Consider the following 16,373-nt stretch of genomic DNA (forward strand, 5'->3'; position numbering starts at 1 on the left):
CGCTGGCACTGGCCAAGCAATTGTTGTTAGTGGTGGTGGTGTCAGAGCAGCGCTGCCTCAGTGCTGCAGGGATGGCACCTGGCACCTCCACCTGGCACCTCTGCCATGGCCCAGGGATGGCACCTGGCACCTCCACCTGGCACCTCTGCCGTGGCCCAGGTTTGGTTTTTGGGTGAAGCTCTATCAGTCTGTTCTCAGTTTGAGCAGTGGCTCCCTAGTGCAGGATGGAGCAAATGAGTCATTGTTCATAACACAGCAGCTTCTGAAAATTCAGGTGACTTTATTTGTTTTTCGGTGATATAATGAGCTGTTTTGAGTGATGCTAGATTTAATGGCTAAATCAATGTGTGTGTTTAGTGTTAGCCTTTATTTTAGCACTAAGTGACATGAGATAAGCAGACTTAGAGAGTGTTAATTGGCTTGTGTTTAGCATTTACACTAATCAGACTGTGCAGTGCTGCCCAGAGCTCTTCAGCACTAGTAATTCTGTTTATCCAAACCAGGAATTGTTTACTCTATTGACTGGAGTGGCATCAGGCTGCTTTTTCACTCACTTGGATGTTACACTACATGTGTGAATTAACCGAGAGCCCTGGCCAGCCCTGAGTGCTGCTGCACACAGCGTGTGGGGAAAGGTGGCTGAGCAAACCCTGCTGAGGCAGAATGCAGCAGGGCCCCTGTGCAGGCAGCAGGAGCAGCAGGAGCAGCAGGAGCAGCAGGAGCAGCAGGAGCAGCAGGGCAGCCCTCCTGCCTTCGTGCTGCTGCCCTCGCTGCGAGCGGGGCGGGAGGCACAGGAGGCTCTGACCCCATCCCAGCCCCATCCCAGATGCAGCTCCCATCACTGTGAGCAGGGCAGGAGGCAGAGGAGGCTCTGCTCCCCATCCCAGCCCCATCCCAGATGGAGCTCCCATCGCCCCATTCCTGCGTGGAGCCACTCAGCAGCAGGATCACAGCACTCTCTTGCCATGGACCACACACTGGAAGCTGTGACACGGGGCTGTGGGCTGAGCTGTGGGGCTGTGCTGCCCAGAGAGGGGAACCCCCAGGTCAGTGGGCAGGGGGATGTGCCAGGACCCTCCTCCGCAGTCGTGGCTGGGCTGCCTGGCCTGGGCTCACATCCATCCTCTGCTGATGGGAGCAGATGTCTGGGCAGGAGCCCACCAGAGCATCCCAGGAGCCAGCAACAGCACATTGGCCAGCCAGCAACACACAGCACGGCTGCCTTCAAAATGGCTTGAAAATTGCCTCACTACTGCTCTGTTCCTATCACCTGGCTGGTTTTATTAGAGTTGGTTTTGGATCATTTAATTTTTATCTAAACATTCACTTCCCAGCTGAGCTCTTGGAGGGCTCTGGCTCCCTGGCTGCCGCTGAGCCCCTGGAAATGGAGCTGCCTGTAGGATGAGCTGACAGCCCTTGCTGCTGCTGAGCTGCCTCCTGAGCTGTCCCTGGCCCTTCCCCGTGCAGTTCCACGCTCACTGTGCTCCTGGGCTCCCGCAGGGGTGGGTTTGGGTCACCCGTGAGAGCCCACGGCCTCCCCAGCAGGGACGCTCTGGGTAAGAGAGGCCAGGCAAGCCACAGGCTGCTCCTGCTCCAGGCTGCTCTGGGCCCTGCTGGCAGGCACAGCAAGATGAATTCCCTTCTGTTTTGCAAAGTGCTGTTTTACTGATTTCTGCCCCCCAGCCCCAGAGTGGGTTGCGGTGCCCCTCAAGTGCCACCCCTGGGGACGGTGGAGAGAACCCAGAGTCACAATTATCTGGAGCTGCAGGGGCATGGTGACATCCCTGGGATGGACGTTAAATCACCGTGTGAGGGCAAGCAGAGGATGTCACTGGGGCTCGGGGAGGAAGCTCTGCGGTACCGTTTGCACTGACTGTGTGATCCGAGTCAGAATGAGAATCATAAATCTTGATTATTCTCTGTCTCAGCTGATTTGAACCAAATGCCTTGGACAGGGATATAGTTCACATCTCGCTGAAAACTGCAAAAAAACTGATTAAATGTACAAACTGATATCAATAGCACTCTATCTCTGTTAATGCCCAAACTGTCAGAGTTTGGGGAGAGGATCCTGTGTGGGCGGGCTCTGTCCCAGCCCAGATCAGCCTCCTGAGGGGTTTCAGGGCAGCTTTCTCCCCACTGTTACTTATTTTGGTGCTTCGTTCCTGCAATTCTGGCTGTTATTATGATGCTGTCAATTACAGATGGCATCTCTGATTCTGATTGCACTTTGCTTACAATTAAGCATCCTATAGAAAAATGGAAATGCTGGGTCATTAACATAGTGTAATAATAAGGTAAACCATTCAATTATGGAGGAAAAACCACTTTGAATAATAAGGATATTGTATGCCTAAAAGACATTCAGATGCCAATGTATTACCATTCTTGCATACATAATAAATGAACTTAAACCCAAAAATAATCAACAGAAGCAAATAATAAATAGCTGTGCCCTCGGCAGCAGCCTGGCTGGCATCACTCCCTCCAGGGGCAGCGGAGCAGCTCCGGGGCGGGAATGGACAAATCCTGGCTCTGTGCAGTCCTTGGCAGCGGTTTTGGGAGGTGCCTTGGCCGCTGCAGGACTCGTCGGATGCTGGAATGGACGCGGCTGCCCCTGCACGGGGAGGAGGCAGAGGAGGGGCCGGGCACCGGTGCGCAAGGGGAGCAGCTCTGGGGCTGTGCCCAGGGCATCTGCCGGGCTCAGAGGCGGCGTGCAGACACTCAGACAGCGGGATGGCGTGCTTTGGGCGGCTGAGAGGCGCCCGCAGCTGGGGAGATCTCGCCGCTCAGTGTCTCTGTGCAGGGATTTGGAGCTGGCTTTGCTGGGAGAGCAAAGAGAGAGCCGTGACCTCCCCCCTGCCCTTCAGCCGCTCTGCCTGATGGCTCGCACGGATCCGTCTCACTGACAGCTCGCAGGAACAGCGAAGTGCAGGTGCGAAGGTGCAGAGGGTCAAGCTCCTCCAGCACCCCTGACCTGCCGGGGCTCCTGTGGCAGCCTGGGTGGAGGCTTTGTGTCCAGCCCGGTTGTGCTGGTGCCTGTGCCGTGCCGGCTGGAGCTCAGCGCGGGTGTGAACGTGTGAACGATTACTGCTCTTTGCAGCCTCTTTGGCACTACCGCTCCTCCATAACAATTCCCAGCCTTTTAGCTGCTGATGGCTTACCTATTACTCTGGCACTGCTTTAGGATAACATCCAGATACATCTGAAGAATAGAATTTATTTACTCTTTTCCCTGAAAAGCTTTTAGTATGATACAGCTGTGGTGCTTTCACTTAGGCGGCCATTATTGCCAGCGTGTTTTTCCTCGTAGAATTAAATTTTCCTGAAGATGAAAAAGGACTCCTCAGGATCTGCAGCTCCAAACCACTATATTTTAATATTTTGTTTCCCTGGCCTTCTTTTGGGAAGGGCACATCCCATCTTTGGGAAACTGGAGTGATTCGACCACCCAGCTGAGTCTGATCAGTGTTAGGTGTGCACAGAGCTCTCCCCATGAGCCGTGGCTTTCCCACGTCCAACTGGCTGCTCCAGGTACGGCAGCCTGCAATGCCAACAGCATCTGCTATTGACAGTCCTGAAACTTCCACAGGCACCGCAGCAGCCGTCAGGGCTGGCCTGGGTGGGAGCAGGCCTGGACAGCAGCACTCCTGCACGGGTGTCCCTGCGGGCTCCTGGTGCTCTGCTTGGGGCAGCAGGAACCCAGCCGGTGCTGGGGGCTCGTCCTGCTGCGTGTCGGTACTGATCTCCCAGACTGGAATCCCGAGGGGGTGGGAAGGGAGTGTGTGTGATGGCTGCTGCCAGCAAGGTGCACTGGGTTGCGTGCTTCAGAGACGTTTCTGTCCTGCAGAGGTTGAATGTGCATCAGAATTTCATGTAGCTCTGCCCCATAGCTGAGCATTGGCATGGGGCAAGAAGAACCAGTGGAAAGGGAGTGAACTGGCACGGAGAGGGCTTGAACTCCTGTGTTGAAGGGAAATCTGGGCTGGGAGCAGACTAGCTGGACTTGAACAGCCTCAGTAAGAGGAGCAGGCCTCATCCCTGCCTGCCCCTGAGTCCTTTGCTATAACTGTGACTAACACAGTAACTAAATCCAGCAGACAATGCTAAGAGATTCCCAGTGAATAGGATCATGGCCTTCTGTAGGGAATGCTAGTGAGACTTCATCAAAATAATTTTGACAGCAGAGGGGCTAGAAATATGCATTTCCAACCTTTCTCACAACCTGTTCCATACATGCTAACCAACAATAAATCTTACACTAAAATTGGAGAGATTGGGCCAGATTTATCCCTGGTCAAGCAAGGTCAGGCACTTCCCCATCAGGAACCCCACGGCACTAACCTGAGCCTATCCAATTTGTGTGAGAGCTGTGCAGGCAAGGGATTTGGGCACAAGGCAGCAGCCGTGTCCCAGAGGAGATCCACTTGAGGAGAGAACAGAAGAAAGCAAGATTTAGCATTAGGATCATAATTTCAGATTACATTGTGCAAGTATCAACAGTCTATACTCATGAGAGCCTTGGGGAACACAATGCTGCAGCAGCTCTCCCAGCTAGCCTGATCAGTGAGGGCTGGTTTTAATTGCAGCTGAATGGATCTAACCTTGTGATGTCTGTTCACAAAGCATTGCCAGATTAATATAGGTTCCATAGTTGCTTCTGCTAAAAGACTTTAATGGATCAGCTTAGTACTCTGCTCCATGATTATAGCATTCCTACCCACCTATCATGCCTGAGCCAGATGGTCCCAGTGAAATCAGAGCATATTTATATTTTTGTCTGCTATTCAGCCACCTGCCCACTGATTTTGTTGCATAGTGGTAGGAGGAGAGGAGACTTCCCGGGTGCAGTTTGCCCTCCTGCCCTTTCCCACCTCCTAGCAGACCCCGAGGAGCCACAGGCTCCCCTCCCAGGCTGCCAGGGCGCCTTGCCCAGCCCTCAGGGCAGCCCCCGGCCGGGCAGCAGCGCGGCTCCGGACACAGACACAGACACAGCTGCTCCCAGGGCGCTGGGGGACGTTTCCCGTGCCATTGGTGATGGGAGCCATTAAGGAGGTACAAGTACTAAAGAGATCTTGAGCGATGCCTATAAAACCTTTGAATCCTTGACAGAATCAATAGCAGGTTCTCGGGAGTAACTTCTTATCCAGGCCAACTTAAGCACATGCCAATGAGCCGTTAAAGATTTTGCATTTTGTGGAGACACAGAAGCCCTTTCATTGTGATTGTTGGACTCTAGACTAGGCGATATTGTGAAAAATCACGTTAGACATAGGCTGTGCTCTGAGGGCACTTTCCCATGTCCGGGGGTGCGGCTGCAGGGGTGCCCTGGGTGCAGCCTCGCTGCAGGCACCGCTGCGGAGCGAGCCCTGGCGGGTCGGCCCCCGGTGCCGGGATGCCCCAGCGGGCAGGAGCAGCCCTTGGAGATGGATGCTCCCCGTGCCGGGATGCCCCAGCAGGCAGGAGCAGCCTGCAGGCAGCCCGTGGAGATGGATGCCCCCGGTGCCAGGATGCCCCAGCAGGCAGGAGCAGCCTGCAGGCAGCCCTTGGAGATGGATGCCCCCGGTGCAGGGATGCCCCAGCGGGCAGGAGCAGCAGGCAGGCAGCCTGAGGAGGTTCAATGCCCCCCGGTGCCAGGATGCCCCCGGCAGGAGCAGCAGGCAGGCAGCCTGAGGGATGCCCGTGCGGGATGCCCCCGGTGCAGGAGCCAGAGCAAGCCTGCAGGCAGCCTGAGGAGGTTCATGCCCCCGGTGCCAGGATGCCCCAGCGGGCAGGAGCAGCCCGTGGATGTGGATGCCCCCGGTGCCGGGATCAGCAGGCAGGAGCAGCCTGCAGGCAGCCTGAGGACGTTCATGCCCCCGGTGCCCGCAGCCCCGCCGGGCGCTGCCCCCCGCGCTCTTGCCGCCTCCCGGATACCTTTGCTATTGACACGGATTCCAATTTGGCATCTCGGTTGCCATGGCAGCCCCAAGCTGCCATTCTCTGATCAGCTCGGCTCTCGGCGAGTCAACACGCGTTAGCACCTGCGTTGGTATGGCAACCCGGGAGCGCGCTCCATCCGGCCGCGCTGCGGACGGACCGACGGACGGACCGACGGCCGGCCGGCCGGCTCCAGGCAGCCCTGGGCGCGCTGGCAGAAGGGCTGGCCCTGCTGAGGGACACTGGGACACTCCCAAGCCGCAGCTGCCTCTTGTTCCCTGGCTGCACTGGGCTCCGGGGCTCCCACATCCTGCAGGGCCGGGGGACACGGGGAGGAACTCGGCGGGGACACGGCTGGCACAGAGCAACCCCAAACTGCCCCTCACAGGAGTGTTCTGCATGGACACCGAACGGCTTCGGAAACCCTGGGAAGAGGGAAACCAATGGTACTGGCAACCACTAATTTGGGGTTACAAGCCCTGCAAAAGCAGAATGCAAGTCACAGAGAGGGGTGGCTCACCCCCTTCTCCCAGCCACCAGATCCCTAACCATTAAACTCTTCCAGTGAATCTCCTGGGGATAGTTCTAGTTCCTTTGGCCCCCAGTCTGAGCTGGCACCCACTTTTCTGAAAGGGCTTTATAATTTGTGTTTAGTGTTTTTTAACAGACATATGTGAGCTGTTTGAATTAGAGCAATGTGAATCTATTAGGCAGCGACAGATGCAGGTTTTGTGTCTCTTATTAGAAGGGATTGGCTTCTGAGGTTTAGTGATGTGCAAAGGATTGGACTTTGGAGAGATTAAAATTATTTTCAGCGTTAAGCACAATATTTCTGAGCTAATGCACTCACTCTTGAATATAGATTCACAGACTGAAAAGATTATAAAACATTAAACCTATGTAAATTCAGCTGTAAATTTATGTTTGAACAAATTCAACAAGAGATTTGACTCGGGGGCTTATAGCAAATGGGTTCTGCTTTTAATGCTTACTGCGGGCTCGGTTGCAATGCCGCTCTCCCCTTGAAAGTCCCACGCCTGCTGAATTACTGGCAGGTCACAGCTGACAGCTCAAGCAATTATACTGGAATGTGTTAATAATAAAAAGAAAAAGGATTCATGTTTGTCTTTTCAGAAGACAAAAGCAGCTGTTTGCTCCACCCCAAGGAGCAGCAGAGAAGAGCTCTGTGGGCAGGTGACACTTGCAGCACCTGGCCATCTCCTCTTTCCACGGCAGCTGTGCAAATCCTCGTCCTCCTCTGTGATTCCCCAAGCCCTGGGAGTTGCTATGAAGTTTTTTCTCTTGTTGAGAACATGAAAATACAGTTAACAAAGACTCTTTTTGAGTGGGATTGCAGGAAACCTGCAACATGGTGAACAAGCTGCCTACACAGAGATAAATGACAGCTGTGACTGAAGGAATAAACAAGATAATCTGGATTTAAATAAACCACAAGGGGATTTTGGCAACATGCAAATTCACAAATTTATAAAATGTATCCTTTGAAAATAAAGAGCTTGTTTGAAACCAGCAGTTAAGAGCAATTACCAGAGCACATTTTCCCAATGAGGGTCCCTGCTCCAAGCCAGGAGCCAGCTGTCCTGCTGAGGGCTCTCTGTGCACAGAGCAGAAACCTGGAGTGAGGGCAGCAGTCCCTGCGCAGCTCAGGGGGCACAGAGCAGTCTGCCCCTCCTCAGCCTCTGAGGAGCGCTGGGCAATGAACAGGAAAGCAGAGAAATATCCAAAGCCCAAGCAGGTGCTCGCTCAGTGATATATATTGGATCATCTGCTTGGAGGACGAGGTGATTCCTGGGTCCAAGGCCAGCATGGCAGCGCAGTGCTGGCATTGCACAGTGTGGGGCTGCTGCACCCACAGCTCAAGGGGACGATGCCCGTCCCTAAGGGGGCAGGGGCTGGCTCGTGCCTGTGCCAGCAGAGCTCCTGCCGGGGCATCGCTGTCACTGCTCCCCTTACCAGCAGTGGTAAGAGAGAAGAGATGCAGGGGGGGAGGCAGCAGTGGCAGAGCCGTGAGCAGACGTGTCCCATCCAGCCCCTCGCCTCCTGCAGCGCCCTGTGCAGGCGTGTCAGGCACCGTCACTCCCTGGCCGTGCATCTGCAGCGACCAGACTGGCCTCGAAAGGGACACAAACACTGCAGGAAAGCCAGAATGTGTTCAGAGGGAGCAAAGCCCCAGCCCCACGCTGCAAACTGCTCTGCTCCAGCCGCTGCAGGGGAGCTCTGTGCGCTGCTCTGCCTGCACACACAGCGCTGGTTAGAATTCTGCCGGCGCACACGCAATTAGGGCAGAGCACATGGCAGCAGCTCTGTGAAGGTTAACTGCTCTGAGGAGCATTCCTGCCGTGCCAGAGGCTCGGCCGCTCCAGCTTTAACACCCCTGCTATTCCCACAGCAGGAGCTGGCCGTGCAGCGTGCTGCTCTCTGTTTGGCAGCACTTACTGCGTGCCACCGGCTGCACACAGGGCACCCGACCCCGGGGCTGCAGGCCAAGCCTCCCTCACCTGCACAGGGCAGCTCAGCTCCTGCCCCAGCAGGCAGAGCAGCGCGAGGGGGGATTCTGAAACACAGCACAGTTTGGGGTAAAGCCTTTCTGTATGCACGTCCCAGAGCCACAGTCATTCCGGGCTCTGCGTGGCCAGCGTGTCCTGAGGACAAACCGTGGCTTCCAGCTTTATGCTTAAAACTGTGCAGCAAATGCTGAATCTGCTTCTCCTCCTCTTTTCCTTGATCGCTGCTTCCCTGTTTTCTCTCCTCAGGGCCAGCCCATCCATCTATTTGTCTTTATTGTGCACAGAGTTAAACACAGTCCTTAAATGTGGCAACACTTCCAGATTATTAGCTCTGCAATTTCTTGGCTCTCGTTTATTATGGTAACATCATCTGAAGGGGCAGTTGTAATTAACATGTTTGTTCGTGCTTCTTTTATAAACCCCCAGTGTGTTTGTTTTATACAAACCCAACCGAAAGCCCTGGGGCATTTGGTGCTGCTGTGGGGAGCAGACACCCTGTGGCTGCTGTGGCTGCTGTCCCTGCTGCAGGTGGGTCGCTCCCCATCCTGCCCATGGCTGTGCAGTGGGCACGGAGCAGCGCTGCTGGGGGCAGCACCTCCCACTCCCCCACGCCCTGTAGGACGGCAGTGGGCACCCAAGGGCTCATCCCTGACCAGCTGTGGGTCTTGCTGTGATGTGCACAGCCATAAAAGCTGCTTCCTTCCCACAGGGCTGTTAAATTCAGGTACTGGATTCCCCAGGGAAGCTGGTCTGTAATTCTGCAGCATCTGCAGTCCCCAGGTGCTCCTATCCCTCTTAAATTTTTTTTCTTAAAGGAATAAATACCTCAAGACACACCATTCTGACTGATCCTTGCTCCCTTCGTGCCACTGCTGCTCGAGTGGCTGATGCAAGGCGTGCATGAAGCACCAGAGTGCTCTGGACAGAAGGCAGGCTTGCAGGCCCCTTGGCATTGGGAAGGCAGCTGCAGCAGGACCTGGTGCACGGGGATGGCTTTCCCTACAGAGGCTGGCCAGCAGCATGCTGGCCCAGAGACAGGGAGAGCTGCAGCCCTGCAGGCTGCACTGCTGGTGCCCAGACAGGACTGCTCAGCAGGAAAGGCTCTGCAGCAGGACAGGGGCAGCCGAGGAACGCCAGCCTCTTCACCAAAATGCTGAGGACACTGACAGCCCTGTGGCAGCAGCAAACCCACCCTCACTCTCTCCTTGAGACCCCTCATCACCCCTGTTCTCAGCAGAGCAACCCTGGTGGGCTGGACGGCACCAGCCGTGAATGCGCAGATTACAGAGGCGTTAAAGCCAGATGATGCCTTTAGCAGACAAATAGGAGGTGACAGTGACAGGCACATCTAGCAGCCTGTGCCAGTCCTCTGCTTCTGCTCCAGGCTTCAGCTGTGTTATTCCTGAAATGGGTCTTCCTGGGGCCCAGCACTTTGACGTCAGCCTTACTGTGGCTGTCGCTGCCCAAGGTGCTCTCACAGAGCCATTTCAAGCCTATCCACGTTATTTCCTCACCATATGCTTGTACTAAAAATAGTTGCAGTAGAGAGGGATAATCCTGCAAGGCCATGGGCACGGCCATGCTCCGTTCTGACCCGGGAGAGCTGCCCAGTGCCGTGGGTGCCTCCCCGGGGCAGTTGCTGCCCTTGGCACTGAGGCCGGGCTGGGTGAGGCTGGCGCTGGGCAGCAGGCAGGCCCTGGCTGTGGCACAGCCTCCAGCCCCCGCGCCATCTGGCAGCACAACAGGTGTCACCGGGGCTGTGACACTCCTGCAGGGGACACCATGTGCGTCCCTTGCAATGCAGCTCATTCTGTGGTTCTGTGATCACTTAAAAGCCCCTGGCTGGCTATGATAATCCTTAACTGGTGGCACTGGGACAAGAATTTACCTCTTCATTTTCTTAGACATAACTGCTATCTCACTGCAGTTTCATTTTACAATATGGTAATATGCTATCCAGGAAAATCTTGCTACATGCTAATTTATCCAGTAGGCAAATTCCTTTTGGCTAATAAAAGTGCTTGCACAGGAAGCTCAAAACCCAGCTGCAATTAATTATTGACAGAGCATGTGAATTAGAGATAAAAGAAAAGTCATTCTTTCTCACACACAAGATAGTAAATAAATTTAATTATTGTACTAGAAGCAAGGGATCTTATTCTGTATTAAGTTTTATTAGCTGAGACATTTAAAAGCATGTCATCATAACAAAAAGGTCCTGTGTAATCCGAACTGCGGCGCTCCGTACACGGCTCGGGAGTGAATAGGCTTAATTGAGCAAATGGGAGCAGATGGCTTCTGAGCAGGCAGGTATTGTGCAGGTTTAGTGTCAATTAGCTTTGGTCTACACACGCCTGTGGCAAATTGTCTGCATAATGTGTCACCGAGGCTGCTGTTACATTTTGGGTGCCCACCGTGGCCGGGGCTGAGAAGAAGCACAGCCAGAAGGGCTTGGGTCTGGGGACACACAGGAGTGACAGCATCCCTCCTCCTGCATGTGCCATCACACCTGCGCCAGGCGCCCAGCCCTGCCTGCCCCTCGCTAACCCCTGCTCTGCTTTGGCACAGGAACGTGATGCCCAAGACCCTGGAGGGCCAGATCACCATGGAGAAGACGCCCAGCTACTTTGTGACCAACGAGGCCCCGCGGCGCATCCACTCCATGGCCAAGGACACCAAGCTGATCGTGGTGGTGCGCGACCCCGTCACCCGCGCCATCTCGGACTACACGCAGACCCTCTCCAAAAAGCCGGAGATCCCCACCTTCGAGGTGCTGGCCTTCAAGAACAGGACCCTGGGGCTGATTGATGCCTCCTGGAGCGCTATCCGCATTGGGATTTATGCCCTGCACTTGGAAAACTGGCTCCAGTATTTCCCCCTCTCCCAGATCCTGTTTGTCAGTGGTGAGAGGCTCATCACTGACCCAGCTGGGGAAATGGCCAAGGTCCAGGACTTCTTAGGCCTCAAGAGGATTGTGACAGAGAAGCATTTTTATTTTAATAAGACAAAGGGGTTTCCCTGTCTAAAGAAGCCAGAGGACAGCAGTGCTCCCCGGTGTTTGGGCAAATCCAAGGGTCGAACTCACCCCAAAATAGACCCAGATGTCATCCACAGACTGCGGAAGTTTTACAAACCCTTCAATGTCATGTTTTACCAAATGACAGGCCAAGATTTCCAGTGGGAGCAGGAAGAAAGTGATAAGTAGAACCACAAAATCAGGAAAAAATATTTTTTGTTTTTGGGATGTGAAGCATCATTTGAGACCCAAAACTCTCTTGGGGCCAGAGGCTCATCCCTGTGTGTGACAGGCTCTCGTGCTGCCAGGGCTGCAGCAGAGGTGGCCCCAGGTGTGCAGTTGGAACTGTTGTGTCCCCTCGGGCTGCACTGGGCTCTCCCCAGCACAGCACTGGGGCCAGGGCAGGTGGGAGGAGGAGGAGGAGGAGGAGGCAGGGGGAGCGCGGCTCCTTTAGGGTGAGGGGCACTCTGTGTCAGCGTGTCGCTGCTGGCGTCCCCCTGCAGCCAGGCAGGCAGGTCCAGACCTCCTGCCCAGCAAGAGGGTGGCTCCCAAAACCCAGCGCTGGGACAAACCCATAGATTTGATTTCTCCTGCCCTGCACTTTAGTTTTGCCCAAACAGCAGCATCAGATCTGGTAAATTCAGGCCTTGTGCACTCACATGCACGCTGGTCTTCATGTGTGGAAGGAATAAAGCCAGTTATGCTGCAAAGGAACTATGTACAGGAACTTCATTTGCACCAAACGTTTCAATTACTTCTTGCACTAAAACTAGAATTTACCAAGTGCCACAGACACCTGGTCTCAATTCTCCTCTGACTGATGGGTGCACCTCCACTGTTGGAAGAGAGTTGTTCCTCCTTTGCTGAGATGCTCAGTGAGATCAGAACTGGGATCCCCCCAGGTCTCCATCCTCCTGGGGGCTGAACGAGCACTCCAGGCTTCCACTGCCCAGCCAGGCTGCCAAGGCACAGTGTGGTGCCCGGAGTGGTGCCCACGCAGCTCCCCCTGGCCAGGCTGTGCCATGCCCTGCTCCCTGCCCCATGGCTTGGAGCCATGTGGGGACCGAGGGGCAGGAGGGCTGGGACAGCCTGGCACGGGCTCTGACAGGCAGCACCCCTGGCACTGCCGTTTGTTTGCATCTTGAAAATGCAATCCCCGCTGCTTGCTGCGGACAGCTGGGGTCGCAGAACAGGGAAGCAGCCTTCATCTGACTTCAGAATTACAAAAGAGCAATCGATTCCCAGGGCAAGCACCGCTCAGCGCACAAAACATGTGCTTTCTAGTGGAAATGACCAAGTCACCCAAATTTGCAAATCCTGGTAGAAATTATAGACTAAACGTCTATTCCCACTCGATCCCCCAGTATCACGAGAGCTGTTTGCTGGGCCAGCAGAGAGGAGCAGAGCTTTCACACAAGTGCACAGCTCCACCTCCAGTGCTGCAGAAACCAGGCAGGGGGGAGCAGAGGTGAAGCAGAGCTGCTGCAATGGTCCCTTGTGTGGTGATTTCTCAGGGCACTCAGACATTGCTGGCAGCTCTCTTTGCTCTGATGAGGGTCAAGGCTGCCTGCAGCTCGGGTGCAGCCCCATGAGAGCCCCCTGACACTGGGCAGAGGTGCAGGAAGGGGCTGCTGCGGGAGGACCAGGACCCAGCTCTGGTTCAGGTGAAAGAACTCCCTAGAGCTCCAGCTCAGCAGATGAAATCACTGTTGCATTCACTGGGTGAGAAGCTGACCCTGCTCAGGGTTCCAGGGCCTGTCGTGTGGCTCACCATGCCATGGAATGGTGCCGGTGCCTTGGACTGCATGAGAAGAGCTGAAGCCATTTGCACCATTCACCGCGTGGCCCGTGCTGGAGGGACACTGCGAGGTCCCTGCTGCCACCACGCCAGTTCCCATCAGCCTGGGCAGATGTAAGAACTGCTCCTGACATAGCACAGTTTTCACTAACCCACAAACTCCCAAAATACCACAGGAAATTTGGAAGTATATAATAAGAATAATCTTATGATGTTTCACACATTATTCAAATATCGGAAACCTGTGGTTGCAGGATTTGGTGCAAGATGCTGAATGGAGGCCAAGGGGCTCCAGGCCCGGTGTGCCCCTCAGCAGAGGATGTCTGGGAGTCTCTGCCTGTCCCTGCAGCCCAGCGTGGAGCAGGGCTGGGCATGGAGCTGGCTCTGGCTCTGGCTGCCTGGCACAGGGGCTCAGGGCTGGGCATGGAGCTGGCACTGGCTCTGGCTGCCTGGCACAGGGGCTCAGCTCGGGGCTGGGGGCTCCTGGGCGGGCTGGGGACCCTGTGCCCTCCTCACTGCTGCCCCCACACTCCCTGCTGTCATTTCTGCCATATATTCAGAGTTTATTTTTTATACCAGACGCCATCTCCAGCTGGGCAGGAGCTGATGGGCGCCCATGGGAGAGGAGACCCTGCTGCTGTGCCCTGGGTGCCTGCTCCATGGGCACGCAGCGTGGTGGGACAGCGCAGTGCAGCCCCCAGCCCTGTGCCCCGGTGCAGCTGTGGTGCTGCAGTGCTGCAGGGAGCAGGGCCATGCCAGCACCCTGCACTGGGGCACGGGCACTGGGCTGGGCTGCGGGTGGCGTTATTTTGTTCTGCTCTTTGGAAATGCGCCCCATGCATGCCCCACTGCAGCTGGGGCTGGATGGGGGGATTATTTTCTATCTGGCCAGAGAGAGGCCTGCCAAATGAGAGTCAGGTTAATAACACTTTTTTTAAAAAAAACTATTCAAATGTCAGCATTAGAATACCCAGGAAATTGAATTTTGTATTTGGTTTCAATTAGCAAAGCATAAATTATATTTAATTTTATACACAGACTGAGTGATTCATTGTTCTGGAAAAGCTGGTACTTTCTGGTTCAGAGACTGGAAATGGAGAGTGGGTCTGTTCTGAATCTTCTTGCTGTGCTGTCACTGCCTCCCCAGTGCGTCTCTGTCCGTCAGTGTCTCTGTACCTGAGCGATGTGACTGTCCTGAACTGAACCCTGGAACCCCCAGCACTAAACAATAAATCATTGTAGCAGCTGCATTTCTTGCCTCCATTTCTCCTGGCCCCTCAGCAGCACCAACACCCCATGAACAGGAGCCACAGTAGGACAGCACTCGCTGTGACCCCAGCTCACTTGGCTGCCGTGACCCCAGCCCAGCTGGTTCTTGTGACCCCAGCCTGGCTCCTGTGACCCCAGCCCACCTGGTGCCGTGACCCCACCTGGTGCCATGACCCCACCTGGCTGTGGCCCCACCTGGTGCCATGACCCCACCTGGCCGTGACCCCACCTGGCTGTGACCCCACCTGGCTGTGGCCCCACCTGGCTGTGACCCCACCTGGCTCCTGTGACCCCGCCCACCTGGCTGCCCCGCAGGCCGTGGCCCCCATGGCCAACAGGGCTGGGCACGGCAGGTGCTGCAGCCAGGACCAGAATGAGCACCAGGAGCAGAACGCCTGGGCCAGCCTGCAGGTCCTGCAGGGGGGAGAGCTCTCCTCACTGACCTCTCCATTTGGGGTGCCCCTCCCAAGGCCACAAGGAACAAATCCCCGAGCAATACCTGGGAGATTTCACTGCTGCTGATTAAGGATAAATCAGTGGCTAATAAAGAGAGAGAGGTGAGAGAGGGCTGGCTGCCAGGGTAAGAAATTTGGAGGAAAATTTTTTAATCTTATTTTGTGTGCACAATTTCCTGCTTGTTTAAAAAAAGGTTATTTCACAGCATGGTCCTATTGTGTCATCTGATAAAAACCACAGAAAAACTTTTATCGACAAAATTAGGAAGTAGTGAACTATAAAATTGCTAATTATTTTCTAGTAAATTTACTTTTAAATAACTTTAGACACCAATTACAAGCACCATTAAGCACCATTAACACTGGGTATATTTACCAAACAAGGATGGAATACTTATTCAAATCAAGATCATTTTGGTGTAGATTCTGCTGTTTGGAAAGCAGCCCCCTCTCACCAGACATTTAAAAAGCCATCAGAAGATCCATCACACCTCGGGTTCCTAACCTTTGAGTGTTGGTGTGGTGCAATTCAACCCTTGCAGGAAACACCTGTGAACAGGAGCTGTGTCCCGAGGAGCTGCCCCAGCCCTGGGCAGTGCCTGTGCTCTCTGCAGTGCCCGCAGCCCTGGGCAGTGCCCGCAGCCCTGGGCAGTGCCCTCAGCCGGTGCTCTCTACAGTGCCCTCAGCCCATGCCCTGGGCAGTGCCCTCAGCCCATGCCCTGGCAGTGCCCGCAGCCGGTGCCCTCGCCCCTGCCCGGTGCCGGACACTGCCGGGATGAACGCCAGCCCTCACCCTGTAATGGGAGGTTGCCAGGCAGCTGTCAGAGCGCTGGCTGCAAAGCTGCCACCTGCTCCCACCTTCCTGCTGTCATCTTTGACATCCTCATTATTTATTAACTGCCCGGTACCCAACAGGCTGCCGCTGATGCAGAGATGCTCGGATTATGCAGGTTCGATATGCTGCCTGCCTCCAAGGTCACGTCCTCCAGGATGTCTTGCAAACCAGATTGAAGAGGTACCAGCAAAGATGCAACATGTTCTGTATTGCTGATGCCAGATTTCAAACAGAGCCCTTTGAATAAGGATGACTTACTACAGAGCATCATGGAATTGTTTAGTTGGAAAAGGTCTCCAAGACCACTTAGTCCAACCATTCCCCTGGCACTGCAGAGGCCACCACGAAGCCATATTCCCAAGTGCCACATCTACATGACTTTTAAATCCCTCCAGGGACAGTGATTTCATCACTTTGCTGGGCAGCCTGTGCCAGGGCTGGACAGCCCTTTCCATGGAGAAATTTTTCCTAATATCCAATCTAAACTGGGCCTGATCCCTTGGTTGTCTTGTACGTGCTGTGTGATGGAGCTCAAGGGGATCTGGTCCTTAAG

The 16,373-nt window shown here is 54.7% G+C and overlaps 1 protein-coding gene across 1 annotated transcript in view; it reads left to right on the forward strand.

The window, feature by feature from the left end:
- The window catches only part of HS3ST4 (heparan sulfate-glucosamine 3-sulfotransferase 4), a 56,126-nt gene extending 41,615 nt beyond the window's left edge, over nt 1–14,511 (forward strand). Inside the window, exon 2 of the mRNA XM_064726171.1 lies at nt 11,016–14,511. Coding sequence (XP_064582241.1) covers nt 11,016–11,652 — 637 coding nt within the window. The 3' untranslated portion in view covers nt 11,653–14,511. The remainder of the gene's footprint in view (nt 1–11,015) is intronic.
- The last annotated feature ends 1,862 nt before the right edge of the window (nt 14,512–16,373 follow it).

Source organism: Zonotrichia leucophrys, chromosome 14 (assembly GCF_028769735.1).
Source record: "Zonotrichia leucophrys gambelii isolate GWCS_2022_RI chromosome 14, RI_Zleu_2.0, whole genome shotgun sequence".
Lineage (NCBI taxonomy): Eukaryota > Metazoa > Chordata > Aves > Passeriformes > Passerellidae > Zonotrichia > Zonotrichia leucophrys.